Source organism: Falco cherrug, chromosome 19 (genome assembly GCF_023634085.1).
Source record: "Falco cherrug isolate bFalChe1 chromosome 19, bFalChe1.pri, whole genome shotgun sequence".
In the NCBI taxonomy this organism is placed as follows: Eukaryota; Metazoa; Chordata; class Aves; order Falconiformes; family Falconidae; genus Falco; species Falco cherrug.
In genome coordinates this window covers 1-23,831 of record NC_073715.1, presented here as the reverse complement: position 1 = coordinate 23,831, position 23,831 = coordinate 1, and the positions used below count along the sequence as shown (strand labels likewise).

Here is a 23,831-nt window from a genome sequence, read left to right as displayed (position 1 = left end):
GTCCCACGGGGGACGTGTGAGCAGAGCCCACCGAGGGGACAGTGTCCCACGGGGGACGTGTGAGCAGAGCCCACCGAGGGGACAGTCTCCCACGGGGGACGTGTGAGCAGAGCCCACCGAGGGGACAGTCTCCCACGGGGGACGTGTGAGCAGAGCCCACCGAGGGGACAGTGTCCCACGGGGGACGTGTGAGCAGAGCCCACCGAGGGGACAGTGTCCCACGGGGGACGTGTGAGCAGAGCCCACCGAGGGGACAGTCTCCCACGGGGGACGTGTGAGCAGAGCCCACCAGGGCGCACGGGCCTGCATGTGCCATGTGAAGGCAGAGGGGACGCAGGAGGCCATAGGGGACACCTGGTCCCATGAGTGCCACACCAGGCTGCAGGCAGCATGGCCGGTCCTGTGGGTGCCACATGGGCCCGGGGGGACTGTGAGCCCCCACTGAACCCCAGGTGGGTGCCCAAGCCGCCCCTCCCCCCACAGCCCACATCGAGGTGATCCCCTGCAAGATCTGTGGGGACAAATCCTCGGGGATCCACTACGGCGTCATCACCTGCGAGGGCTGCAAGGTGGGCGGCAGCACAGGGGGTCCAGTGGGTGCCAGTGGGTGCCGATGGGTGCTGGGGAGCGCCAGGGGGGCACTGGTGGGTGCTGGGGAGGGCACTGGTGGGTGCCAGGGAGCGCCAGGGGGTGCTGATGGGTGCTGGTGGGCGCTGGTGGGTACCAAGGGATGCTCGTGGGCACGGGTGGGTGCCGGTGGGTACCAAGGGGTGCCGGTGGGTTCGGGTGGGTGCCAGGGAGCACCGGGGGGTGCTGGGGGGTTCCGGTGAGTGCCAGGGAGCGCCGGCATGGCGGTGACCCCCAGTGCAGGGATTTTTCCGGCGCAGCCAGCAGAGCAGCCTGAGCTACGCTTGCAGCCGCCAGCAGAACTGCCCCATCGACCGGGCCAGCCGCAACCGCTGCCAGCACTGCCGCCTGCAGAAGTGCCTGCGCCTCGGCATGTCCCGCGACGGTGGGTGCCCACCGCCCGCAGGCCCCTCCCCACACAGGGTGCACCCCAGCACAGCCCCGCTCCCACCCGTGGGGGCTGTGGCTGCCACGCCAGGGGACACACAGGGAGCAGGGGGCGTCTCGGGGGGCCACCGTGTCCCCGGGAGGGACTGTGGGGGGCTGCCGCGGTGGGCTCGGGGGGCAGAAAGCCCCATGGCCGCAGCTATGTGGGTGGTGGGGAGCCGGACTGGTGCTAGCACGTGTGGCACGTGTGTGGCACGTGTGTCCCGCCGTCTCGCCCCGCAGCCGTCAAGTTCGGCCGCATGTCCAAGAAGCAGCGGGAGCGGCTGCACGCCGAGGTTCAGCAGCAGCTGGAGCAGCGGCAGCAGGAGCGGGCGGCTGAGGGGGCGGCTGCCAGCCCCCCAGAGGTGATGGGGCGCCGGGGCCACCCGCTGACCCCTGCCAGCACCCCGGGGTGCCCCGGCACCCGTCACGGTGCCACGGATGGCCGGGCTGGTCCCATGGTGGAGGCAGAGCTGGGGCGGCCAGAGGGGGCCGAGCAGAGCCCGGACAAGGACAGGGACGGGGAGGGGGACAGGGACGACCCTGACTTCTACCCCCACCCCGATGTCAGCAGCCTCCTGGAGTCACCCACATCCTCCGGCCTGGAGATCGGTGAGTCACTGGGTGCCATGTGTGGGGTCTGGGTCTGTCACCCATGGGTGCTCAGTGGTGGGACCTGGCTCCATCACCCATGGGTGCTGGATGGTGGTGGGAATGGGCTCCATCACCCATGGGTGCTGGATAGCAGGGCTGGGCTCCACCACCCATGGGTGCTGGATGGCGGTGGGACCTTGCCCATGGGGGATGCGGGAGGGGCTGCCTGCCCCATCCCCAAGCCCCTGTCCCCTGCAGAGCACCTCACCCAGAATGTCCTCAAGTCGTACCGGGAGACGTGCCAGCTCCGTGCCGAGGACCTGCAGCTCCGGCGCTGGGACATCTTCTCCCGCGAGGAGGTCTGCGCCTACCAGAAGAAGGTGAGGCCACCGGGGAGAGGACAGGGGTGTCCCCAGGGCACCCGGACGATGCTGGGGGTTCCGATGCGGAGCCATGGGGACCTTCTGGGGGTGGCGGGGGTGACGGCCGGTCCCACAGTCGATGGAGGAGATGTGGCAGTGCTGTGCCGGGCGCATCACCGAGGCCATCCAGTACGTGGTGGAGTTCGCCAAACGCCTGCGTGGCTTCATGGACCTCTGCCAGAACGACCAGATCGTCCTCCTCAAAGCGGGTACGGGGCCACCACGTCCCCTGTCCCCAGCCGCAGGGCCACCATGCCCCCCTTGTCCTCTGCCCTGGGCTCCTCTCATTCCTTTGTCCTCCTCCCCAGGGCCACCATGTCCCCTTGTCCTCAGCCCTGGGGCCACCATGTCCCCCTGTCCCCAGACTTCGGCTCATCTTGTCCCCTGTTCCCAGCCCCGGGTCCACTGTGTCCCCTTGTCCCCAGCCCCAGGGCCACCACGTCCCCAGCCCCACAGTCCCTGCTGCCCCATCTCCCCCGCCCCGGTGTCCCCAGGCCATGGGACGCTCTGGTCCCATCAGGGAGGTGACAGTCCCACGGGTCCCACCTGGGAGATGACAGTCCCCAAGGGCCACCCCAACCCCACCGGGGAGGTGACAAACCCCAGGGCTGGTGCTGCGGGGGCACCGACCCAACCTGCAGCAGTGGCACCGTGGGCCCCTGCGTCCCCGGTGCCACCGTCCCCGTCCCGCTGCCGGGCGGTGGCAGGTGCCATGGAGGTGGTGCTGGTGCGCATGTGCCGAGCCTTCAACTCCGACAACCGGACTGTCTTCTTCGAGGGCAAGTACGCCAGCACCGAGCTCTTCCGATCCCTGGGTAGGGCTGGGGACGGGGGGGGGACACACGGGGGGTGTGGGGGGGACACGTGGTGACGAGGACTCCCCCCAGGCTGCCACGAGCTCATCGGCTCCATCTTCGATTTCGCCCAGAGCCTCTGCGCTCTGCACGTCTCGGAGAGCGAGGTGGCCTTCTTCAGCGCCCTCGTCCTCATCAACGCCAGTGAGCCCCCCGCCCCCCCCAGCCCTAGCGAGGGTCTGCCCAAACCCCTGGTGTTTCGTCCTAAAATGGGTGCTGGGGTGTCCTGAGCCGGCCTCTGCTGTCCCCCACCCTGTCCCCGTGGTGTCCCCACCCTGAGCCTCTCCTGCCCTGCTCCCTGGCCCTGTTCCTGGACCTGTCCCGGTGTGGTTCCCACCCTGTCCCCAGGCCAATCCCACCCCATCCCTGTCCTGTCTGTCTCCATCCTTGTCCATCCCCATCCCTGTCCCCGTGCCGATGCCCCCCCATCCCTGTCCACATCCCATCCCAGTCCTGCCTCTGTCCCCATTCCTGTCCCCATCCTTGTCCACCGCCATCCCTGTCCCCATGACAATCCCATCCCATCCCTGTCCCCGTCCCCATCTCCATCCCATCCCTGTCTTCATTATATTCCGTCCCTGTCCTGTTGCTTCCCCATCCCTGTCCCCACACAGTCCCCGTCCCCATGCCAGTGCTACCCCTGTCCCCAAGCCCAACCCAGACCCATCCCCATGCCACCCCCCATCTCCCCCGTCCCCACGTCACCCTCCCCTGTCCCTGTCCCGAGGCCGCCCGTGGCTGCAGGAGCCGGCGAAGGTGGCACGGCTGCAGGGACGCCTGGACGTCGCCTTCCGCCTGCTGCTGCGCCGCACACGCCGCGAGGGGCTGCTGGCCAGGGTGCGGCACGGGGGGCGCGGCGGGGGATGGGGGTGGGGGGCACAGCGAGGGACAGGGTGGGTGGGTGCCTCGCGCGCGGCCCCCCACGTGTGCAGCACGTGGCATCGCCCAGCAGGCGTGTGACGGCCTGTGTCCCCGGGCAGCTGCCGCCGGCCGGGCACCTGCGGGCGCTGTGCTCGCAGCACGTGGAGCAGCTCCAGGCCTTCCGCCGCCTGTGCCCCGCCGCGCTGCACGTCGCCTTCCCGCCGCTCTACCGCGAGCTCTTCGCTGGCGAAGCCGAGACCCCCGGTGCTGCCCGCTGAGCCCCTGCCTGGGACCCCCCGCACCGGGGTGCTGCCGCGGCCGGGCCGGCACCCGCACCCCGAGGGGCCCTGGCACCCGTGGGGATCCATCACCCGGTGACACCCCAACACCCAGTGATGGTCTGTCACCTGGCAAGATCTAGTCACCTGGTGATGGTCTGTCACCCACTGATGCTCCGTCACCCATGGAAGATCCATCAGCCGGTGACACCCCATCACCCAGTGACGGTCTGTCACCCATGGAGGATCCATCACCTGGTGACGTTCTTGTCACCTGGTGGGATTTTGTCACCTGGTGATGGTCTGTCACCCAGTGGGGTTTTGTTACCTGCTGACAGTCTGTCACCCAGTGATGGTCTGTCACCCATGGAGGATCCAACACCCAGTGACACTCTGTCACCCAGCCAGATCTTGTCACCTGGTGATGGTCTGTCACCCAGTGGGGTTTTGTTACCTGCTGACAGTCTGTCACCCAGTGATGGTCTGTCACCCATGGAGGATCCAACACCCAGTGACACTCTGTCACCCAGCCAGATCTTGTCACCTGGTGATGGTCTGTCACCCATGGAGGATCCATCACCCGGTGGCACCCCGTCATCCAGTGATGCTCCGTCCCCCGGCTCTGTCCCCCCAGGAGGGTCTGTTACCCAGTGGCCTTCATTGCACGGTGACACGCCATCCCACGTGGGTGCCCCGTCACGCGGGGGCGCCCCCCACCCCAGCCCGTGGCCCCGCCCCCATCCCCGGGCCCCCCCACGGCCCAGGCAGCCACGCGTGCGCCGCGCGACGGTGGGGCGGCGGGGGCGAGCGGCGGGACGGCTGTACCGAGGCGAATAAAGGCATTGCTGGGGACGGCGCGTCCGTGGGCTCCGTGCCGGGTGTCCCGGGGATTCCGGGCCCACGCGGGGCATTGTGCGGCGGGGCGGAGCCCCCCCCGCCCGTCACTCACCGCTCGGGGCAGGCTCGAGCCCCTCCGCTGCTCGCTGACTGGCTCCAGCCGGCCGCCGCGCGGCGCGGATTAGTCTCTTTATTCCCAGGCCGGAGCTATGCCCCGCCCCCTCACCCCTCTCCTCCCGCCCCCTCCCGTGGAGGCAACCCGGCGATTGGCCACCGCCCGCGGGTGGTGATTGGTGGGGCGGGGAGGGGCGGCGCTACGATTGGAGGGCGGCGGGAGGGGCGGGGCCGGCGGCGCTGGGCGCGGGGGGCGGCGGGGCTGGGGGGAACCGGGGCGGCACCGAGACCGACACCGAGAGCCGGACCCGCCGGGCGCTGGGGCCCGGGGGCTGCGCCGCTGCGACCGGGCTTCCCAGGTAGCTTGAGGCCGCCCCGGGAGGCGGTGCGACCGCGGGGGTCAGCGCCCACCCGCCGCCGCGGCTTCTGTCCCGGGGCGCCGGGAGCCGCGGCCTGTTCCGGCGGGGCCGGGGCTGAGCCTGGGCGCCTGCTCGGCGGCTGGCCGAGCCTCCTGCGGCGGCTGGGAGCCGGGCTGAGGCGGCGGAGGGTGCCTCGGGGCTGGGGGGCCGCGGCCTGGGCCCCCCCCCGCCTCACGCAGGGGCCTGGTGGGGGGAGGCTCCCGGTGAAACCTCTCCGTCCTCAGGCCGCGGGGAAGATGGCGGCGGAGCGGGGCTACTGGAGCCACCTGACGACCCTGCAGAAGGTTGCGGTGGTCCTGGGGGTCCCGGCCGGTGCCGCCGTCCTCTACATCCTGTACCGCCGGTACCGGGAGAGCCGTGGTGGGTACCGCAGCCCCCGTGCCCTTCGCGCCCCCTCACGCGTGGGCTTGAGTGTTCAGCCGCCTCCCACGCACCCACCCTCCCCTCGCCTTCCCCAGGCGCTCGGGAACACCCCTGGGATTTTCAGAGCTGCTGTGGGCCCCTTCCCTGGGGCTGGAGAGGCTGTTGGAGTAGCTTTATCCACTTTGAATTCCCCTTGTGCTGTATGTAGCCCCCCGAGGGTTTCGCTCGCCCTGCGCGGGTGGCTGGGGCTGTGGGGGGCCACTGCCATCGCTCCGCTGCTTTCCCTCAGAGGAGCGGCTGGTCTTCGTGGGAGACGAGGAACTGGAAATCGAGATGCGAGTCCCCCGGGCGGCTGTGAAATCCATCATCGGCCGGAAGGGAGCCACCATCAAAAAGGTGAGCGATGCCAGAGGCCACCTGGCTTGTGGGGATGACGGGGAAAGGCCGAGTTTACTGGGAGCCCCAGTAAGTGGCAGCTGGGGGCTGTCCCCCTGCCCTGTTCCCGCAGCTGAGCCAAGAGACAGGGGCTTACATCGATGTGGAGGGAGAGGATGAGAATGAGGAGACGGCGCTGCTGATCTCGGGCTCCCCCAGCCAAGTCTGCCAGGCAAAAGCCGCCATCCACCAGATCGTGGCAGAGAGCACCCCGGTGTCGGAGCAGCTCTGCGTGCCCCAGAGAGCCGTTGGCAGGATTATCGGTACCTCTGCCCACCCTGGGGAGGCAGGGGTGGTGGGCGGTGTCACAGATTTACCCGGTCAGTGCCTGCAGTGGCAAATTGCTGTCCAAAGGCCCAATGGTGCGAGTGTGTCGGGGCAGGAAAGCTGCTCTGGTTCTGGGACGGAGGCTGGCTCCTGCTCTGAGTCTGCTCTGCCTCAGTTTCCCGGGGCTCTGTCTCCCACAGGCCGGGGTGGTGAGACTGTGCGGGGCATCTGCCACAGGTCGGGTGCCAAGGTGCTCTGTGAACGTGAGGCCGACACCGGCCTGGCCCCAGTCAGGGTCATCCAACTCTTGGGGACGCGGAAGGAGGTGGCAGCCGCCAAGGTGAGCGGGAGGCAGAGGGACTGGGGGATGGCTCGGCCCCCGAGCCCAATGCTCTTCTCTTTCCCCGCAAGAAACTCATCATGGAGAAGCTGATGGAAGACAATGCTTTCCACAAGGAGCTGGCACAGTCGACAGTGATGCGGTGCCAGCGCAAGCAGCCCCTGGGCATCCGGCGGGAGCAGGAGCCGCTCCCACCCAGGGTGCCAGAGCACACGGAAGAGGATGAGGGCTTGTCCTGGGGTGAAACCTCCCTCCTGGGCCAGGCTCCCTTCGAGGAGGCAGAGAAGCTGAAGGATGAGAGCAAGGAGCTGCAGGAGCTGGTGGCAGGGCCTGACGCAGCAGTGCCAAAATTTGAGAGTAAGAGAAGCGTTTGCGTCGTCCCCTGGGTGCAACCGGAAAACTGCGCCGGGGAGCATATTTGCTCAGCCTGCAGAGCGTCGGGAGCCACCTGAATGGTACTGGCTCACCCCGGGCTGCCTGCGGGTGTGTCCCCTGGCCTTGGTCCCTCTGTCCCTGCTCTGTGGCTGGAGCCGAGGCCAGCTTAGCTGCCTCCTGGGCTCTCACGGGGGTCGTCTACCCTGTGAATGGTCCGAGATGCGTCTCTGCGGGTTGGTTTCTGCTCTCGACTTGTCTCGCATTCTCCCCATCTCTGTGGGAGACTGGGGGCCCCCGCGGCTGCCCTGCCTGGCTCTCACCACCCCTCTCCCCTAGTTCCCAGCCCTGACTTCAGCTTCCACGCTGATGAATACCTGGAAGTTTATGTCTCGGCCGCTGAAAACCCCAACCACTTCTGGATCCAGATCATCGGCCACCGCAGCCTGCAGCTGGACAAGCTGACCACCGAGATGCGGCAGTACTACCAGAGCAGTGACCGTGTGGTGAGACCCCACGGGGCACCAGCCTCGTGTTCCCCCCACCCCCGGTGGGTTCCCGTTATCCCAGGGATGTCACCTGCCCTGTCCCCCCCTCCCCAGGCAGAGCTCCCGGCTGTCCAAGCAGGGGACATTGTGGCTGCTCCCTACATGGATGGCAGAGACTGGTACCGGGCCCGCGTCCTGGGCACTCTGGAGAACGGCAACTTTGACCTTTACTATGTGGATTTTGGGGACAACGGGGAGGCCCCCTGCGAGGCGCTGCGAGCCCTGCGGTGAGCGTGGCTATTGCTGGTGGTTTCGGGGGGACAGTGGGGCTGTGGTTTAACGTTTCCCGGGGAAGCTGGCAGCATGGCTGCGGTAGGGCTCACAGCTGTGGCACCAGAGGAATTCGGTGAGGCCCTTTGGTGTTTTGTGAAGTGGTTGTGGTGTAAAGCGCTGCGGAAAGCCCCGAGGAGCCGGGATTGCGGCTGAGGCGGGCTGGCGGCGTGACATCATTGTGGTTTTCTCTCCCTGCCAGGAGCGACTTCCTGAGCCTTCCCTTCCAGGCCATCGAGTGCAGCCTGGCTGGGATCATGCCTGCTGGTGAGTCCGGGGAGGGGGTCCGCATTTGGCTGTGCCCCTTCCCCACGGCTGGCACCCACCTCACCCAGTGGCCCGTCTCCTGCAGGAGATGGCTGGGCAGAAGCAGCCCTGGATGAGTTCGACCGGCTCACCCACTGTGCCACGTGGAAACCTGTGGTGGCAAAGCTTTCCAGTTACGTCCAGTCTGGGCTGGGCACCTGGCCGAATGTCAGGCTCTACGCTGTCCACCATGGAGAGGTGAGCTCCTGTCGCTTTCCCTGCCTCCTTCAGAGGTGCCCCGGCCCCCTCCTTGGCGCTTCCCCACCTGTCCGGCTCTCCTGAGCTGCCGGCTTCTCCGGCCCCATCTCGTTTCCATGCAGAACCTGGATGTGGGAGCAGAGCTGGTGCGGCTGGGCTATGCCGTCCCCTGTCCCCAGGAGGAAGAGGTGGCGGAGGACATCCCCTCACAGCCAGCACAGGAGGCTGCGGCCGAGACGCCGGTGAGCAGACACGGGACCGGAGAGCATGGCTTGTTCTCCCACCCAGCTTCCCTGGAGGGAGCCAGCCCTGGATCCCCGAATGGTGCGCTGGGGACGGTTAATCCAGCTCTTCCCGGTACAGGACAGCGTCACCTGCATCTCCCTCGAAAGCCTCCTGTCGGAGTCCCGGAAAAGTCCCGGCGAGACGCCCCTGACCCTGTCCTGCGTCAGCCTTTCCAGTAAGCCTGGGCACGGACCCCTTGTGCCAGAGGAGGTGCCGGGTGGGAATGCACCTGGTTACGCTGGTAACACCTGGTCCGGGGCCTCTGGGGGGTCTCGCACCCCTTTTGGCCCCCGTGGCGTGGAGCTGTCAGTTCCCTCTGGCACTGCACCGCTGCCCGGAGGCTGTGAGGCTCCCCGGGGTGGGATGGTGTCCCCCAAACCGGGCACTGACCCCCTGCTCCATGCAGACGGTGCCTCCGGCAGCGGCGAGAATAGCGGCGTGATGGAGAGGAGCTCCCGGTGACACCGGTGAGCACGATTGTCCGGGCAGAGACCCATGGGAGGGCAGAGTGGGAAGACAGGGGTCTCTGCTCGTGGACGCATGGCACGGCTGCTGCTGCCGGTTGTATCTCTTCTCTCCGGGAGTTCCCGGCTGGCCGCGCTCCCGGTAGCTGGCTCCCTCTGGTTGCAGTTGGATTGTTTTCGCCCCAGCCCAGTTTCGTGGCGAGGGGCAGGAACCACGTTGGTGTCCCGGTTCAATAAAATGGAAGGTTTTGGAGCTCCCTGTCGGTTCCGTGCCCTGGTTTCCTGAGAGCCCCCCCGCCATGCTCCCCAGGGACCCCCCCAGCCCCGGGGGGCGTTACCCCTGTGCTCCCACGGGGAAGCAGTGGGGGCTGGCCAGTGAACTGGGACCAGTCGGGGGAGCGCTGGGACCGGGGAAAAACCCCAGCTCGGCGCGGGGGAGGGAGTCACCGGCTCGGGGTCGCTCCCGTGCTGGGTACACAGCCCGGGGCGCGGGGTCGGGGCCGCCCGCCGGGGGGGCTGCCCGCCGGGGGGGCTGCCGGGCTCCCTGCCGGGCGGGCTGGGGCGGGCGCGCCGCGGGGCAGCCTCCGGTGCGCGCTGGGGCCCGGCGCGCCGCGGGCAGCCCGGTGCAGGGCGCAGGCGCGCTGTGGGCAGCCCCGCGGGGTCCTCGGCCGCGGGGTCCTCGGGCGCCGCCGGGAGAGCGGCGGGGGCGGCCATGTTGGGCCGGGGGGCGGCGGGGGGCTGCGGCCGCCTGGTGTGGGCGGCGAGCCGGGCCCTGAGCCTCAGCCACAGCCGGGTGAGGGCCGGGGGGGGGGCACCGGGGGCCTTGGGGGCTTCTGCGGGGGGCTGCCGGGGCTGTCCGGGTACCTGGGTACGCGCTTGGGGCCCTGGGGGAGTACGGGAGCGTCGGTGAGGGGAGTGGGGCGTGTCTGGGGGTTACGGGAGCGTCGGTGAGGGGAGTGGGGGGGTATCGAGGGGTCTGGGGGGTGCGGGGGTGCCGGTGCGGGGAGCGGGGGGCTGAGGAGCAGGGGGGCCGCACAGGGGCGATGGGTGTCTGGAGCGGGGGGTGGCGGGGGGTGTAGGATTCATGGGTGTAGGGAGCGCTTAATAAAACACGGGGGGGCGGCGGGGGGGCTGGGGGTTACCCGGGGAGGTTTTGGAGGGGGCAGCCCCCTCGTCCCTGCAGGAGGGGTGGCTCTGGTGCCGGGTGGGGACAGCTGGGGTGGCCGCCAAGTTTGCAGTAGCGGGGGGAAGTCTCCCCTCGCCTTGGTCGCTCCTGCCCAGCGTGGAGTCGGGCTCACGGCCGGGAAGCTCCGGAGCTGCTCGGCCCTGGCTCATCCCTGCCTCCCGGGCCAGGGGACGGTGGTGGTGGAGCGGTGGTGGCAGGTCCCGCTCAGCAAAGAGGGGCAGCAGCCGCGCCTGCACCCCCGGCGGCACCGCATCTACAGGCTGGTGGAGGACACCAAGCACCTGCCCAAGAAGGAGATGGAGCTGATCCTCACCCAGGCCGTGGAGGGTACGTTCCTTTTCGTGGGTGTCTGCCTTCCTGCAGCAGAGCCGCGTGCCAGTCACAAGAGTTTATTTGGTTTCTGTCCAGTTTTGCCCTGTCTGCGCAGAGGAGCGGCAGGGTTCTCGCCCTTAGGCCCTGTTTCCAACGATATGGTAGCAGCAGGGATTCACCCCTTGGGCTGTGGGGTGATTTAGGGCTGCAGGGCCCTGGAATCCATAACACTGTGGTGTTTTGGCTCTTTTTTTCTTAAACTTTCTTCAGATGGAGCCTCAAAGCTGCTGTGGGGCTGGCACTTGTCCAGCATGCGCCTCACTAATGTCACCTCTCGCTCCTCTCCTTGCAGGTTTGGGGAAGCGGGGAGACGTGGTCAGTGTGAAGAAATTCCTGGGTCGTAACAAGCTGCTGCCCCAAGGGCTGGCCGTCTATGCGTCGCCGGAGAACAGGAAGATGTTTGAGGAGGAGAAGAATGTGAGTCAGCGTGAAGGGGCTGCTCCCAGCTTGGCTGGGGCACTTTTAGCCCATCCATCTGTGCTTTGAAACAAGGAGAACTTAAAGAAGGAGTGGGGATTTTGGTTTAAGAGGGTTGGTTGCTCTCTGGGATCGTCCGTGCCTCCCTCTACCCACGCGTTTGTGGTTTTGTGGGGTGAGATCTGCTGATCGCCTTAGAAACGCAGTGCTGTGATGCGCCCTGCTCATTAATAAATTTCTTCACAGACGCCACAGGGGTTGTGACAATGGGCGAGCCCTCTGGGATTCCGTGGAGCCGCCTTTGCCCCGGCAGCATGCCAGCAGGGCTGCCCAGCACGCAGCGTTGCCGAGCTTTCCTTTCATTTGTTCTCCTCAATCCTCTTTTCCTTGCAGTTGCACCAGGAAGGGAAACTGGAGATGCTCCAAACCCAGAGCGGTGAGAAGGTGAGCGGAGGGGCTCCAGGGAGTCTGTGAAGTTGTTCCAGGGAAATCTGTGAGTCCTGGCAAGTGCAAAGCCAGAGGTGGGATCCGTCTCCCTCCCACTGCGGCTCGAGCAGGCAGCTGCCTACCCATGCGGGCAGCCCTGCACCCCCGGCACCCCACTGCTCACCTGCCCGTGCCCCTCGGGACCTCACTGACTTCCCAGCCGGAGCGTTGAGAGCGTGGTGCTCTCCCCTCTGCTCCCCGACACCTTCCTCCCCACCTTCACAGACCATCAAGTTCCTCAAGAGCTGCCGCCTCGAGGTGGGCATGAAAAACAACGTCAAGTGGGAGCTGAGCAACGAAATCGTGGCTCGCCACTTCCTCAAAAACGTGAGTGGTTCTTGTCAGCGTTGCCTGGAACTGGCTCCGCACCGGCTGGGAGCTCTTTGGCGGTGCTGGGAGCTGCCATGTGCGAGCGGAGCTGCAGGAGTTGGTTGTGGGGGCCCAAATCTGGGGGTGGGGGATGTCCCCGAAGGGATTTTGCTGGGGTTTGCAGAGCCAGCGGCGCATCGTGGCTGGTTTGAGGCGCGGGGGCACGTGCCGCAAGCGGCTCAGCGCAGGGTTTAAAACCTTAAAGGGATTAAGAAAGGAAGATGATAAATCGGGGGATGAGGCTGTGGTGGCTCCCACAGCACACGCCAGGCCAGCGCTGGCAGGAGCCGGGGAGCTCGCTGCGAGCTGCCCTTGCTCCCCGGCCTTCACTCCCGGGGCCTTGTTTTGTTTCTCAGCTGCGGGTTTTCGTGCCTCCCTACGCGCTGAAGCTGCCGGAGGAGCCCATCACCAGGTGGGGCGAGTACTGGTGCGATGTGACGGTGAGCGAGTGGCCCTTCGGTCCCCAACTCTGTGTTCCCAGCTCTGTGCCCCCCCGTGCCTCCCATTCCCCTTCTCGGCACCCCACACAACCCATCCCCTCCTCCCACGGGCAGCCAGCGCCGGCGGTCTATGCCCACGTGCCCGTGACAGAGAAACACGGAGCCAAACTGGTGGTGCCCATTCTCTGGCGCAGGGTGTGAGGAGCAGAAAGACTTTATTTAAAAAAAAAAAAAAACCACACACAAAAAAACCCCAACAGAAAACCAGAAAAAAACAGCAAACCCCCCCCCCCCATCCCCACGACCTAGATAGATGAGAGCATCTCCTCGCCCGTCGCCATTCATCTTTTGTCCTTCCCGGCCCTCCAGGGAGCAGAGCTGGCTCCGAAGCCGCCTGCCGCAGCTCCGAATCCGTGTCACCGCTGCCGGGTGCCTTGGCGGAGGCTCCCGCTTCCCCTGCTGCGCTGAACTCCTGCAGCAGGCGGGGAAGGGAAGGGGCAAGGGCCCCCCCTTCCCTCTGGCTTCCCTCCTGCCTCCCAAGCTGGGGTCCCCCCGGGATTTGGGGATGAAGCTCTGGTTGGGCACAGCGTGCGGGGAGACGTGCGGGAGCGGCCACAAGCTGGAGCACAGCAGCCGCTCCTTGGGGGGGGGGGGGGGTGGGGGGTGCCAGGGCGGTGCAGAGGGGGACGTGGGGGGCGTTCCCCAGCTGTGACCCCCCCGGTGCTGTGCCACAGGTGAATGGGTTGGAGACCGTCCGGGTGCCGATGTCGGTGGTGAAGTTCCTGCGGCCCAAGACCAAGCGCTACAAGCACTGGCTGGCGCAGCAGCAGGCCCAGCTGGCAGCACGGAAGGAGGAGTTCCTCTGAGTGGGGGGGCCGCTGCCACCCCCCGGCACCCCCCCAGCACCCCGCTTTGGTTCCAGTGGGTGCCGGGGGGACAGCGGGGTGCAGCTTGGTGGGGGGAGCCCGGTCTGTCACCGAATAGAGGGCTCGGCGTGGTTTGGAGCTTGGGGGGGCCGGCTGGGATGTGGGATGCTCCGGCGCAGCCCCCCCGGCCCCCTGCCACCTGCTGCTGTCCCCCACGAGCACCGGCGGGGAGGGGGCAGCAGCGGGTGGGGGGGGGGGTCTTATTGCCTGTTGTCAGGGTGAGACCCCGTGCCCCACCCCCGCTGCCCACCTCTCAGCTCCTCCTGGATCCGGCCCGGCAGCCCCGGCTGGCTGAAGTACGCTGTGGGGGGCGCACAGAGGGGTGAGTGGGTTCCCCCCCCCGTGCCGTGGGGCCCCCTCAGTGTCCCCCACTCACCGGTGGCGAACTCCAGGACATCGTCCGGCCGCTGGCGCAGCAGCTCCCTGGAAGGGGGGATGGGGGGGGGGGGGGGGCACACAGGGTTTGGGAGGAATAGAGGCTGTTTTGGTGTGGCTCCCCGCAATGGAAAATGGGTGTTTTTGTTTCCTGCTCACGGAGGTGGTGTGGTGCTGTGCCGGGGGGGGGGTCTCACCTGAGGAAGCCCCCCAGCAGCGGCCGGAGGGTGGGCTGGGCCCGCAGGTACCTCTCACTGCTCAGCCGGAGTGTGGCCTGAGGGGGGGGGGGAGTGTCACCTGTGGGGTGGCCCTGGAGCCCCCCCCCCCCCCCCCGTGTCCCCCCAGCCTGTGGGGTGTCACCCGCAGCCCCCCTGTGCGTCCCCCCCAGCCTGTGGGGTGTCACCCGGAGCCCCCCTGTGCGTCCCCCCCAGCCTGTGGGGTGTCACCCGGAGCCCCCCTGTGCGTCCCCCCCAGCCTGTGGGGTGTCACCCGGAGCCCCCCTGTGTGTCCCCCCCCCAGCCTGTGGGGTGTCACCCGGAGCCCCCCTGTGCGTCCCCCCCAGCCTGTGGGGTGTCACCCGGAGCCCCCCTGTGCCCCCCCCCCAGCCTGTGGGGTGTCACCCGGAGCCCCCCTGTGCCCCCCCCCCCAGCCTGTGGGGTGTCACCCGGAGCCCCCCTGTGTGTCCCCCCCCAGCCTGTGGGGTGTCACCCGGAGCCCCCCTGTGTGTCCCCCCAGCCTGTGGGGTGTCACCCGGAGCCCCCCTGTGCCCCCCCCCCCAGCCTGTGGGGTGTCACCCGGAGCCCCCCTGTGTGTGTCCCCCCAGCCTGTGGGGTGTCACCCGGAGCCCCCCTGTGTGTGTCCCCCCAGCCTGTGGGGTGTCACCCGGAGCCCCCCTGTGTGTCCCCCCCCAGCCTGTGGGGTGTCACCCGGAGCCCCCCTGTGTGTCCCCCCAGCCTGTGGGGTGTCACCCGGAGCCCCCCTGTGTGTGTCCCCCCAGCCTGTGGGGTGTCACCCGGAGCCCCCCTGTGTGTCCCCCCAGCCTGTGGGGTGTCACCCGGAGCCCCCCTGTGTGTCCCCCCCCAGCCTGTGGGGTGTCACCCGGAGCCCCCCTGTGTGTCCCCCCCCAGCCTGTGGGGTGTCACCCGGAGCCCCCCTGTGCCCCCCCCCCAGCCTGTGGGGTGTCACCCGGAGCCCCCCTGTGCGTCCCCCCCAGCCTGTGGGGTGTCACCCGGAGCCCCCCTGTGTGTCCCCCCCCAGCCTGTGGGGTGTCACCCGGAGCCCCCCTGTGCGTCCCCCCCAGCCTGTGGGGTGTCACCCGGAGCCCCCCTGTGCCCCCCCCAGCCTGTGGGGTGTCACCCGGAGCCCCCCTGTGCCCCCCCCCCAGCCTGTGGGGTGTCACCCGGAGCCCCCCCCGTGTCCAGCCCGCAGCCTGTGGGGTGTCACCCGGACACTCCCCGGGGGGGGTCACCGCCCCGCCCCCACCCCGTGTGGAGGGCTCTGCTGGGTGCGTGGGCCCAGCCCGTGTGGTGCTACCCCCCCGCCCCCCCCCCCCCCCCCCCCGGCACCTGCGCGGGCCGCCGTGGCGGTTGCGGCGACGCCATCTTGGCTGCGCCCGTCGCGGGCCGTCGCCATGACAACGGCGGGGATGGGGGGGGGGCGGGCGGAGGGGCGGCGGTGCCCGTGCCGGGGGGGTGGGGGTGGGGGGGGGTGTGTGGGGGTCCCCCCGGCGCGCGCCGTGCCCGTTGGGCGGCCCCGCCGCGCGGTTCCTCGCGCTCAGCACCGGGGACAGCGCCGGGCGCGCGGGGCCGGCCCCACCCCCACCGCCCCCCGCGTGCGCGCACCCCCGCCGGTGGGCACGGGCACGCGTGCGCGCGCTCCCCGTGAGACCCCCCCCCCCCCGCCCAGCCCAGCCCCGCGGCGGAGCCCCGGGCACGGCCGGTGCGCGGTGCCGGTCCCGGTGCCGCTGCTCCCGCCGGTAGCCGGTGCCGGTGCCCGGTGCGCTCTGACATCAGCGCCGGGCGGGGCGGGGCGGCCCCGGCGGCGGAAGAAAAGCGGCGAGCGGGGTCGGGCCCGACCGGAGCCGGTGGCGGTGCTGGGGCTCTCGGGGAGCGCGGCCGCCATGGGCCGGGCCGGGCGCTGAGCCCACCCCACCCCATCCCCCGCCGCCCCGTACCGGGGCCGGACCCCTCCCCGGGGGCTCCGGGGCGGCGAGCGGGCGGTACCGGCGGGGCGGGCGCTGACGGCAGCCGCCGGGATTCGGGGGCCGCCGCACGGGAGGCCCCATCGGGAACCCGCCGGGACCTACCGGGAGCGCCGCCCCCCGGGCAGAGCTGCCCCCGCCCCGCCGCGCCCCGTCCCCGGAGCCGAGCCGAGCCCCGGGGCCGCCTCGTCCTTTGTGTGCGCCGCGGCCGGGCCGGGCACCGGGCACCGGGAGCCGCGCGGGCAGCCGAGCCCAGGCGGCGGGAGCGGCCCCGGCCACCGCAGCGGCGATACCGGGAGCCGCAGCGAGCACCGGGAGCGGCCCCGGGGCCCAGCCCCCCCCCGGCGGCCCCATGAAGGAGCCCGACGCCATCAAACTCTTCGTGGGGCAGATCCCGCGGCACCTGGAGGAGAAGGACCTGAAGCCCATCTTCGAGCAGTTCGGCAAGATCTACGAGCTCACCGTCATCAAGGACAAGTACACCGGCATGCACAAAGGTACGGCACCGGGCACCGCGCGCAGGGCGTCGGGGACCGGGACCGGGCATCGGGCACCGGCACAGCCCCAGGGAACAGGAGCTGGGTACAGCCGCGGGCCCCGGGAACAGCCCCCGCCACCGGGAACGGCCCCACGTACAGCCCCCGGCACCGGGAATGGCCTCGGCGTCGGGCACAGCCCCGCATACAGCCCCCGGTACCGGGCGCAGCCCCACGTACGGTCGGAGGCCCTGAGCACCACCCACAGCTCAACCTACAGCCGCAGGCCCCGGGCACAGCCCCACGTACGGTACCGGGCACAGCCCCGGGCACAGCCCCACGTACGGTACTGGGCACGGTACCGGGCACAGCCCCACGTACGGTACCGGGCACAGCCCCGGGCACAGCCCCACGTACGGTACTGGGCACGGTACCGGGCACAGCCCCACGTACGGTACCGGGCACAGCTCGAGGCACAGCCCCGGTACCGGGCACAGCCCCACGTACGGTACCGGGCACAGCTCGAGGCACAGCCCCGGTACCGGGCACAGCCCCACGTACGGTACCGGCCCAGCCCCGGTTTACCTCTGCACGGGTACAGCCTGTGGCGGGTGTTGGGGTACCGGGGGCGGGGGGGCGGCTGTGCGGGGCGGGGGTGGGGTGTCGTGTCCGGGGGTGTGCGGGTGCGCGGCGGGTGCTGCCCGGCTGCGGGGGTGGCCTGGGGGGTGCGGGGGTGGCCGGGGGCGGCTGTGCCAGCGCGGGGTGTTGCGTGGGTGGGTGTTTGCGGTGCTGGGTGACGGGTGGGGGCTGTGGTGGTGACGGCTGGGGGTGTAACAGCCGGGGGGGTGGCGGTGGTGTAGCTGTGCCGCCCGGGGAGGGGGGGGTGTCTGTCCGAGGCAGGGACCCCCCCGGTGTCTGACCCCAGCCCCGCCCCCCCCCCCCCCCCCGGCCCCGCCTGGGACAGGCGAGCACGGGCCCGAGGCCGCGGTGATGGGCCACGGGGAGTGGAGCTGGGGGTCTCGGGGGGGCTGTGCCTGGGTGCCTGGGACCCTCGGGGCAGGAGGGGGGCACAACCCCCGCTCCCCCCCCCCCCCTTCCCCCCTGGCCTGCCCTGTGCCTGGGGGCCTCGGGGACCCAGCCCCTACCCAGGCCTGGGGGGCAGAGCTGAGGGTCCTGGGGTGCCACCCCCCGAAACAGGGGGTCCGTGTGCTCTAGGTGCTATGGGGGGGGGCTGGGTGCCACGTAGGCTACAGGTGCTCGGTGGGGCTGTGCGTCCCACGCCCCCCGCCGCCCCCATCCCCTCTCTCCCCCAGGATGCGCCTTCCTGACCTACTGCGCCCGCGAGTCGGCCCTGAAGGCGCAGAGCGCCCTGCACGAGCAGAAAACCCTCCCGGGGGTGAGTGGGGGCGCGGGGACCCCCACCCCTCCGCGGGGACCCCCACCCCACCGTGGCCCCATGCCCACCCTTGGCAGCACCCGGGTGTCCAGGGTCCCACCTTTGGGGGGTGATGGGGGGGGGGAGGGGGGACACCCCACAATCATGTGCTGGGGGGGGGGCAGTTATCAATGGCGGGCAGGCGCTAACGAGGGCCTGGCGCTAACGACGTGTCGCCGGGCAAGCAGCGGGCACTGGGCAGCTGAGCTAACAAAGCCACGGGGGGGGGCACATCCAGGGGTCCAGGTGCCCCCCACCCCCCCCATTGTTGCTGGGGGCAGGGGGGCAGCACCCGGGTCCCCCACCTCCCCCAGCCTGGCTGGTTGAGGCCGCGCGAGGCTGGTCTGGGGGTCCCAGGTGTGGGGCAGTTTGGGGGTCCCTGGGAGCAAGGGGGGTCGGTGGCCCCCCCAGCTGGGCTGCGCGTGTCCCGCCAGCCCTGGGGAGATTTGGCTTCGCCGGGATAATCTGGGGATTTGGGGGCTGTAAATCCCGGGGGGATTTGCTGGGGGGGGGGGGGGGGGGGGGGGATTAGGGCGGCACCGCCCCGACAGCTGCCCCCGCTGCAGCAGCACGGGGCGGGCGGCAGGACCCCCCCAGGCCTCGGGGCGGGGGCGATGCTGGGGACCCCAGGGCAGTTTGGGGTGTTGGGTGCCGGGTGCCCCCCCCAGCTCTGTGCCCCCCCCCCTCCCTCCCGCCCCGGCCGGGGTTGATCCCGGCCCCATGGGGGATTAGGGGGGATTAGTGCCCCCCGCGGGGGCATTTCCCACACCATCTGGGGCGGGGGGGCACCTTCGCTTTCGGCAGGGGAAAGGGGCCGCCTGGGGTCAGCTGGGGCTGAAACCGCCCCCCACATCCCCCCATATTGCCCCCCCCAACCACCCGTGTCCCCCCATCAACCCCCCTCAGCACAGGGGGAGGGGCAGGGTCACGGCAGGTCTGGGGGTCCCCCCCTTCCCTGTCACCCCCCCAATCTCCCCCCCCCATCCCCGTCATTGTTTATAGCGAGCGCTGATGATGTCAGCAGCGTTGCCGGGCAACGGGGATGGGTAAATTGGGGATGAGTAGGCGGTTGCCATGGAGCATATTCTGCCGTTGCCATGGTTACCAGGCATCAGCGCCCTCCCCCCGCGCCCCCCCCCCCTCCCCCCCCCCCCCCAGTCTCTGGGGGTTACGAGGCTTGGGGGGCGGGGGTGGCTTCATACCCCCCCCAATTACCGGGGGGCTCGTTAGCACATCACCAGGGCCCCTCAGCCCCCCCCCCCCTTCCCCCCCCATGGCGGTCACCGCAGCACCCGTTGCCGGGTAACAGGATGCAGGGCTGGGGTTGCCATGACGACAGGAGCATCTTTGGGGTGCTGGGGTGGCGGTGGGGCGGATCTGTGCACCTACGATGGAGGGGGGTGCCCGGCCGGACACCTGGGTCCCTCCCGGGGGGGGGGGGGGGGGGGGCCGTGTCCCCATCCCCCCCCCCATCCTCCCCCAGATGAACCGGCCCATCCAAGTGAAGCCGGCGGACAGTGAGAGCCGAGGAGGTACCAGCCCCCCGAAACCCCCCACCACCCTGGCCCCCTCCCACTCCCTGTGTCCCCAAACCACCCCTATGCCCCTCCCCCTGCAACCTCCAGGGCCGCTCCACAGCCATGGCCACCCCCTGGGGGTCCCCCTCCCTGTCCTCATCCCAGGGGTCTGCCCCCAGGGCAGGGGCTCCCCATCCCTGTCCCCCCCTCCATGTCCATGTTCTCCAGGGGTGTCCCCAGCCCGGCGGGGTGTCCCCATTGGGTCCCGGCCCATCACACTGTCCCCATATCCCCATCCCTGGGTCTCAGCCCATCATGGTGTCCCCGGTGTGTGGGTGGGGGGGGTCGCATCCCAGTCTGTGTGTTTGTAGGGGGTGGGGGTGGTGTCCCCACCCCGGTGTCCCCGTGCCACCCCCCCCGTCCCCACAGAGGACCGCAAGCTCTTCGTGGGGATGCTGAGCAAGCAGCAGGCGGACGAGGACGTGCGCAAGATGTTCGAGCCCTTCGGCACCATCGACGAGTGCACGGTGCTGCGCGGGCCTGACGGCACAAGCAAAGGTGGGGGGGCTGGGGGGCCTCGGGGGTCCCCGAGGGCTCTGTGGGGCAGGGGTATGAACTGGGGGGGATGCACAGGCATGGGGGAGGGATGGGGTTAAGAGGGTCTGTGGTGGGGGGCTGGAGAGGGTTCCAGGGGGGCCATGGAGCAGGGGGGTGATGGGGTGGGGGTGGCCCAAGCGGGTCCACAGGGAACGGGGGCACTCAGGGCACCCCACGCCGTGGCCTTGACACTGTCTGCAGGTGCCCAGGGCCGGGTCCCGGGGTGCCATGGGCAGGGGGAGGCCTGGGGGAGGGGGTGCCCTGGTCTCCGGGTGAGGGATGCCCTTTGTGGGGGGAGGCGGGTGCCCCCCTCCCCTTGCCGGCCCTGACCCGCCACCCCCAGGCTGCGCCTTCGTCAAGTTCCAGAGCCACGCGGAGGCCCAGGCCGCCATCACCGCCCTCCACGGGAGCCGCACGCTGCCGGTGAGATGAGCACCGCCTGGCGCACGCACCTACCATCATACTCACCTCCGGCCTCACCATTGTCCCCATCACCATCCCTGTCATCCTCACCTGTCACCTCGCCATCACCATCCCCAACACCTTCAGCCCATCACCCTCATCTTCATTCTCACCGCCATCCCCATCATCATCCCTATCCCCATCCCCCCCCACCGTCATCCCCATCCCCACCACCGTTGTCCCCACCATCGTCCCCATTGTCACCGTCGTCACCATCATCCCCATTATCACCCACCGTTGTCCCCCTCATGGTCCCCACCACCGCCCCACCCCGTCGGGCCCTGGGGGTCCCAGCAGGTGGCCACTGGCCAGGTGACGGTGGTGGTACCGTGTCCCCTCACAGGGTGCGTCCTCCAGCCTGGTGGTGAAGTTTGCAGACACAGAGAAGGAGCGGGGCCTGCGGCGGATGCAGCAGGTCGCCAGCCAGCTGGGCATGTTCAGCCCCATCGCCCTCCAGTTCGGGGCCTACAGCGCCTACACGCAGGCGGTAGGGTGGGCAGGGGGCACCCAGGGGGGGCAGGAGGGTCATGGGGGGTGTTAGACCCCCGCTGTGGTCCAGCGAGAGGTCATCGGGGTGGTGATGGACACTGGGAGATGATGAGCCCGCCGGATGGTGGATGTGGACATGGGTGACGGATGCTGGGAGGTGATGGAGCCTGTGACCCAGGATAGGGGCGCCGGGTGATGGGCAGGGGGCAATGAGGGACCCCCGTGGTCCGGGATAGGACCGCGGGGTGACAGATGGTGGGAGATGATGGATCCTCATGGTCCCGCATGGGGACACCGGGGTAATGCGTTTTGAGGGGCTGCTCCTGCGGAGGTGACGGACCTCCATGGCCCAGGGTGGTGGCACTGGGGGGACAGACCCCGTTCCCAGGGTGGGACAGTGGGCGTTGGGCGCCAGGGGGGCACTGGGGCCAGGAGCTTCTCTTCCCGGTGGGTGGGGGTCAGGGCCCTGGGGGGGGACACCGTGGTGCCCGGTGCCAGGCGCTGTCCCCACAGCTGATGCAGCAGCAGGCGGCCCTGGTGGCCGCCCACTCGGCCTACCTCAGCCCCATGGCCACCATGGCCGTCCAGATGCAGCACATGGGCACGGTCAACCCCAACGGGCTCATCGCCACCCCCCTGCCCCCCTCCTCAGGTAGGTGGCACCTGGCACGGGGGGGATGGGGACACCAGGGATGAGGACATGGGATGTGGGGGTACCCGGGAATGGGGGACATGGGGGATGGGACATGGGGGACCCCAAGATATGGGGGACATCCAGGGGTGGGAAACGTGGCAGGGTGGTGCTGGGAGATGGGGCAGCTGCAGTGGGGACACGAGAGTGGCACTGGGGATGGGGGTGTTGGGTGGGGGCGATGGGAGCGGAGATGTGGGGAAATGGGGGCAGCGAGGGGAGATGGGGGGACAAGGGACAGGACAGGGAGGCAGCGGGAGGTGAGGGGCACCAGCGATGGTGGCACCAGGGGTGGGGATGGGGGACACCAGGGAATGGGGACACTGAGGGGTGGGACAGGGGCACAGGGAGGGTGGCACCATGGATGGGGACGTGGCGGTGGCATCGCAGGCTGGGGACGCCTGGTTCAGGGACGCGTGGGAGGGGGACACGGAGGGATGGGGCCACCTGGGGTGGGGGGGACAGGGGCACATGAGGACTGTGGGTGAGGAGGTGCCACCAGGAGGGTGACGCGGGTGTCCCTGCAGGAACCAGCACACCGCCGGCCATGGCTGCCACGCCGGTGCCTGCCATCGCGGCCCCCGCTGAGTGTCAATGGCTACAGCCCGGTGCCGGCACAGCCCGCGGGACCCCCCGCCCCCGAGGCCGTCTACGCCAGTGGGGTCCCCCCCTTCCCAGGTGCCCGCCGCCCCCCCTGCGCCCCTGCCCCCCCCTGCCCCCTCTAACGGCCCCCTCTGCCCCCAGCCCAGAGCCCCGCCGCCCCCGGGGACCCCCTGCAGCAAGCCTACGCCGGCATGCAGCACTACACAGGTCTGGCCCCGGGCAGCAGGGGGCGCTGGTGGGCACTGGGTGGGCAACTGGGGGGCACTGAGAAGCACTGAGGGGGGGGGGGGACTGGGTGGGCATTGCATGGTACTGGGGGGACATCGCATGGCACTGGTGGGTGCTGGGAGGCACTGGATGGGCAGTGCAGGGCACATGGTACTGGGGGGGCTTGGGGGGCATTGATGAGCACTGGGGGGCACTGGGATAGCAGCAGGGGACCATTGCATGGCATCGGGGGGTACTCCGGGCTGGGGGAGCACTGGAAGGCTGGGGCAGGTACTGGGGGGCACCATGGAGTGCTGCGAGGGCACTGGGGACCATGGTACTGGGTGGGCATTGCATGGCCTTGGATGACACTGGGAAGGGCTGGGGGGGGGGGGGGGGGGGGTGATTGTGCCCCCCACCCCCCAGTGCCAGGCTGACCCCATGTCACCCTGCAGCCGCCTACCCGGCAGCCTACGGGCTGGTGAGCCCGGCCTTCGCCCCCCCGGGGCCCCTGCTCGCCCCCCCCGCCCCCCCCGCAGCAGCAGCAGCGTGAAGGTGAGCGCACGGCCGGGACCCCCCCGCCCCCAGGGTGCTGGGCTTGGGGGCGCACGGCCGGGACCCCCGTCCCCTGGGACCACCCCCTGCCAGGGTGCTGGGCTTGGGGTGCGCCGTGCTGTGGGGCTGGGGTGCCCCAGAGCATCAGGGGGTGTTGGGGTGCTCCCCCGCGGTTTGGGGGTGCCCCACTGGGAAGGGGGATTTTGGGTTGAAGGTGCCCATGGGGGACGTTGGGTGCTGGGTTTTGGGGTGCCCCTGGGGGGGGGGGGGCAGGGGTCCCATGGGTGCGTGGGGCTGGGTGTCAGGGTGCCCACACGCATGGGGCCAGGTGTGGGGGCGCGGGGCCGGTGCCCCCCGTGCCCGCTGTGACGCTGCTCCCTCCGCAGGCCCCGAGGGCTGTAACATCTTCATCTACCACCTGCCCCAGGAGTTCGCCGACACCGAGATCCTGCAGATGTTCCTGCCCTTCGGCAACGTCATCTCCGCCAAGGTCTTCGTGGACCGCGCCACCAACCAGAGCAAGTGCTCTCGGTAGGGCCACCGGGCACGGGGACACCATGGCCAAGGGCACCATGGCCAGGGTGTGGGGACACAGTGGCCAGGGCCACCATAGCATGAGGACACAGTGGCCAGGGCCACCATAGCTAAGGCCACCACGGCCAAGGCGTGAGGACAGGGGGGGCCAGGGCCACCACAGCCAGGTGCTGCAGGGCCACCTTGCCCCATAGCAGAGCCCCCCAGGGCTGTT

The 23,831-nt window shown here is 69.9% G+C and overlaps 5 protein-coding genes across 10 annotated transcripts; 4 read left to right on the top strand and 1 right to left on the bottom strand.

Annotated features, from left to right (window-relative positions):
* Positions 1 to 4,912, top strand: RORC (RAR related orphan receptor C). Of its 6 annotated transcripts, none has more exons than XM_055697277.1 (10): positions 6 to 569; positions 888 to 1,012; positions 1,297 to 1,665; positions 1,906 to 2,027; positions 2,146 to 2,278; positions 2,714 to 2,884; positions 2,957 to 3,067; positions 3,651 to 3,760; positions 3,904 to 4,506; positions 4,561 to 4,912. In XM_055697277.1, the coding sequence occupies exons 2-9, from the start codon at positions 1,000 to 1,002 to the stop codon at positions 4,060 to 4,062; spliced, it is 1,188 nt and encodes a 395-aa protein (XP_055553252.1). In that variant the 5' UTR covers positions 6 to 569; positions 888 to 999; the 3' UTR covers positions 4,063 to 4,506; positions 4,561 to 4,912. The 6 variants fall into 6 exon arrangements, with proteins under 6 accessions (XP_055553249.1, XP_055553250.1, XP_055553252.1 ...); XM_055697278.1 differs by having other exon boundaries at positions 10 to 569; positions 2,777 to 2,884; XM_055697279.1 differs by having other exon boundaries at positions 486 to 569; positions 871 to 1,012; positions 2,777 to 2,884.
* Positions 4,913 to 5,267: 355 nt separating this feature from the next.
* On the top strand, positions 5,268 to 9,533 carry TDRKH (tudor and KH domain containing). The gene is made up of 13 exons (XM_055697265.1): positions 5,268 to 5,372; positions 5,657 to 5,792; positions 6,085 to 6,191; positions 6,304 to 6,493; positions 6,698 to 6,837; positions 6,909 to 7,194; positions 7,549 to 7,715; positions 7,812 to 7,984; positions 8,230 to 8,294; positions 8,380 to 8,531; positions 8,654 to 8,773; positions 8,895 to 8,991; positions 9,223 to 9,533. The coding sequence occupies exons 2-13, from the start codon at positions 5,669 to 5,671 to the stop codon at positions 9,276 to 9,278; spliced, it is 1,677 nt and encodes a 558-aa protein (XP_055553240.1). The 5' UTR covers positions 5,268 to 5,372; positions 5,657 to 5,668; the 3' UTR covers positions 9,279 to 9,533.
* A 384-nt stretch (positions 9,534 to 9,917) lies between these two features.
* On the top strand, positions 9,918 to 13,986 carry MRPL9 (mitochondrial ribosomal protein L9). The gene is made up of 7 exons (XM_055697152.1): positions 9,918 to 10,073; positions 10,634 to 10,793; positions 11,131 to 11,255; positions 11,649 to 11,699; positions 11,967 to 12,068; positions 12,467 to 12,550; positions 13,285 to 13,986. Exons 1-7 carry the CDS (start codon positions 9,993 to 9,995, stop codon positions 13,414 to 13,416), a joined length of 735 nt encoding a protein of 244 aa, XP_055553127.1. The 5' UTR covers positions 9,918 to 9,992; the 3' UTR covers positions 13,417 to 13,986.
* On the bottom strand, positions 13,677 to 16,598 carry LOC129734316 (transcription initiation factor TFIID subunit 4-like). Its single transcript, XM_055697199.1, has 3 exons — positions 15,417 to 16,598; positions 14,049 to 14,125; positions 13,677 to 13,899 (listed from the first exon to the last, which is right to left on the bottom strand). Exons 1-3 carry the CDS (start codon positions 16,596 to 16,598, stop codon positions 13,677 to 13,679), a joined length of 1,482 nt encoding a protein of 493 aa, XP_055553174.1.
* Positions 15,806 to 23,641, top strand: CELF3 (CUGBP Elav-like family member 3). The gene is given in 13 exon segments (XM_055697151.1): positions 15,806 to 16,548; positions 17,841 to 17,923; positions 19,446 to 19,494; positions 19,909 to 20,037; positions 20,420 to 20,499; positions 20,882 to 21,025; positions 21,541 to 21,679; positions 22,246 to 22,298; positions 22,300 to 22,396; positions 22,463 to 22,528; positions 22,984 to 23,047; positions 23,049 to 23,083; positions 23,470 to 23,641. Coding segments are annotated over 13 exon segments (1,233 nt in total). The 5' UTR covers positions 15,806 to 16,403; the 3' UTR covers positions 23,619 to 23,641.
* The last annotated feature ends 190 nt before the right edge of the window (positions 23,642 to 23,831 follow it).

Coding starts and splice junctions, on each gene's coding strand:
- RORC (XM_055697274.1), top strand. Junction 2,885..2,956: donor CGAGCTCTTCCGATCCCTGG/GTAGGGCTGGGG, acceptor GACTCCCCCCAG/GCTGCCACGAGCTCATCGGC. Junction 3,068..3,650: donor CCTCGTCCTCATCAACGCCA/GTGAGCCCCCCG, acceptor CCCTGTCCCGAG/GCCGCCCGTGGCTGCAGGAG.
- TDRKH (XM_055697265.1), top strand. CDS start 5,669: ATGGCGGCGGAGCGGGGCTACTGGAGCCACCTGACGACCCTGCAGAAG. Junction 5,793..6,084: donor CCGGTACCGGGAGAGCCGTG/GTGGGTACCGCA, acceptor GCTTTCCCTCAG/AGGAGCGGCTGGTCTTCGTG. Junction 6,192..6,303: donor AGGGAGCCACCATCAAAAAG/GTGAGCGATGCC, acceptor CTGTTCCCGCAG/CTGAGCCAAGAGACAGGGGC.
- MRPL9 (XM_055697152.1), top strand. CDS start 9,993: ATGTTGGGCCGGGGGGCGGCGGGGGGCTGCGGCCGCCTGGTGTGGGCG. Junction 10,074..10,633: donor TGAGCCTCAGCCACAGCCGG/GTGAGGGCCGGG, acceptor CTCCCGGGCCAG/GGGACGGTGGTGGTGGAGCG. Junction 10,794..11,130: donor CCTCACCCAGGCCGTGGAGG/GTACGTTCCTTT, acceptor CTCTCCTTGCAG/GTTTGGGGAAGCGGGGAGAC.
- LOC129734316 (XM_055697199.1), bottom strand. CDS start 16,598: ATGCCCGGTCCCGGTCCCCGACGCCCTGCGCGCGGTGCCCGGTGCCGT. Junction 14,126..15,416: donor CGCCACGGCGGCCCGCGCAG/GTGCCGGGGGGG, acceptor CCCCCCCCTCAG/GCCACACTCCGGCTGAGCAG. Junction 13,900..14,048: donor CTGCTGGGGGGCTTCCTCAG/GTGAGACCCCCC, acceptor CCCCCCTTCCAG/GGAGCTGCTGCGCCAGCGGC.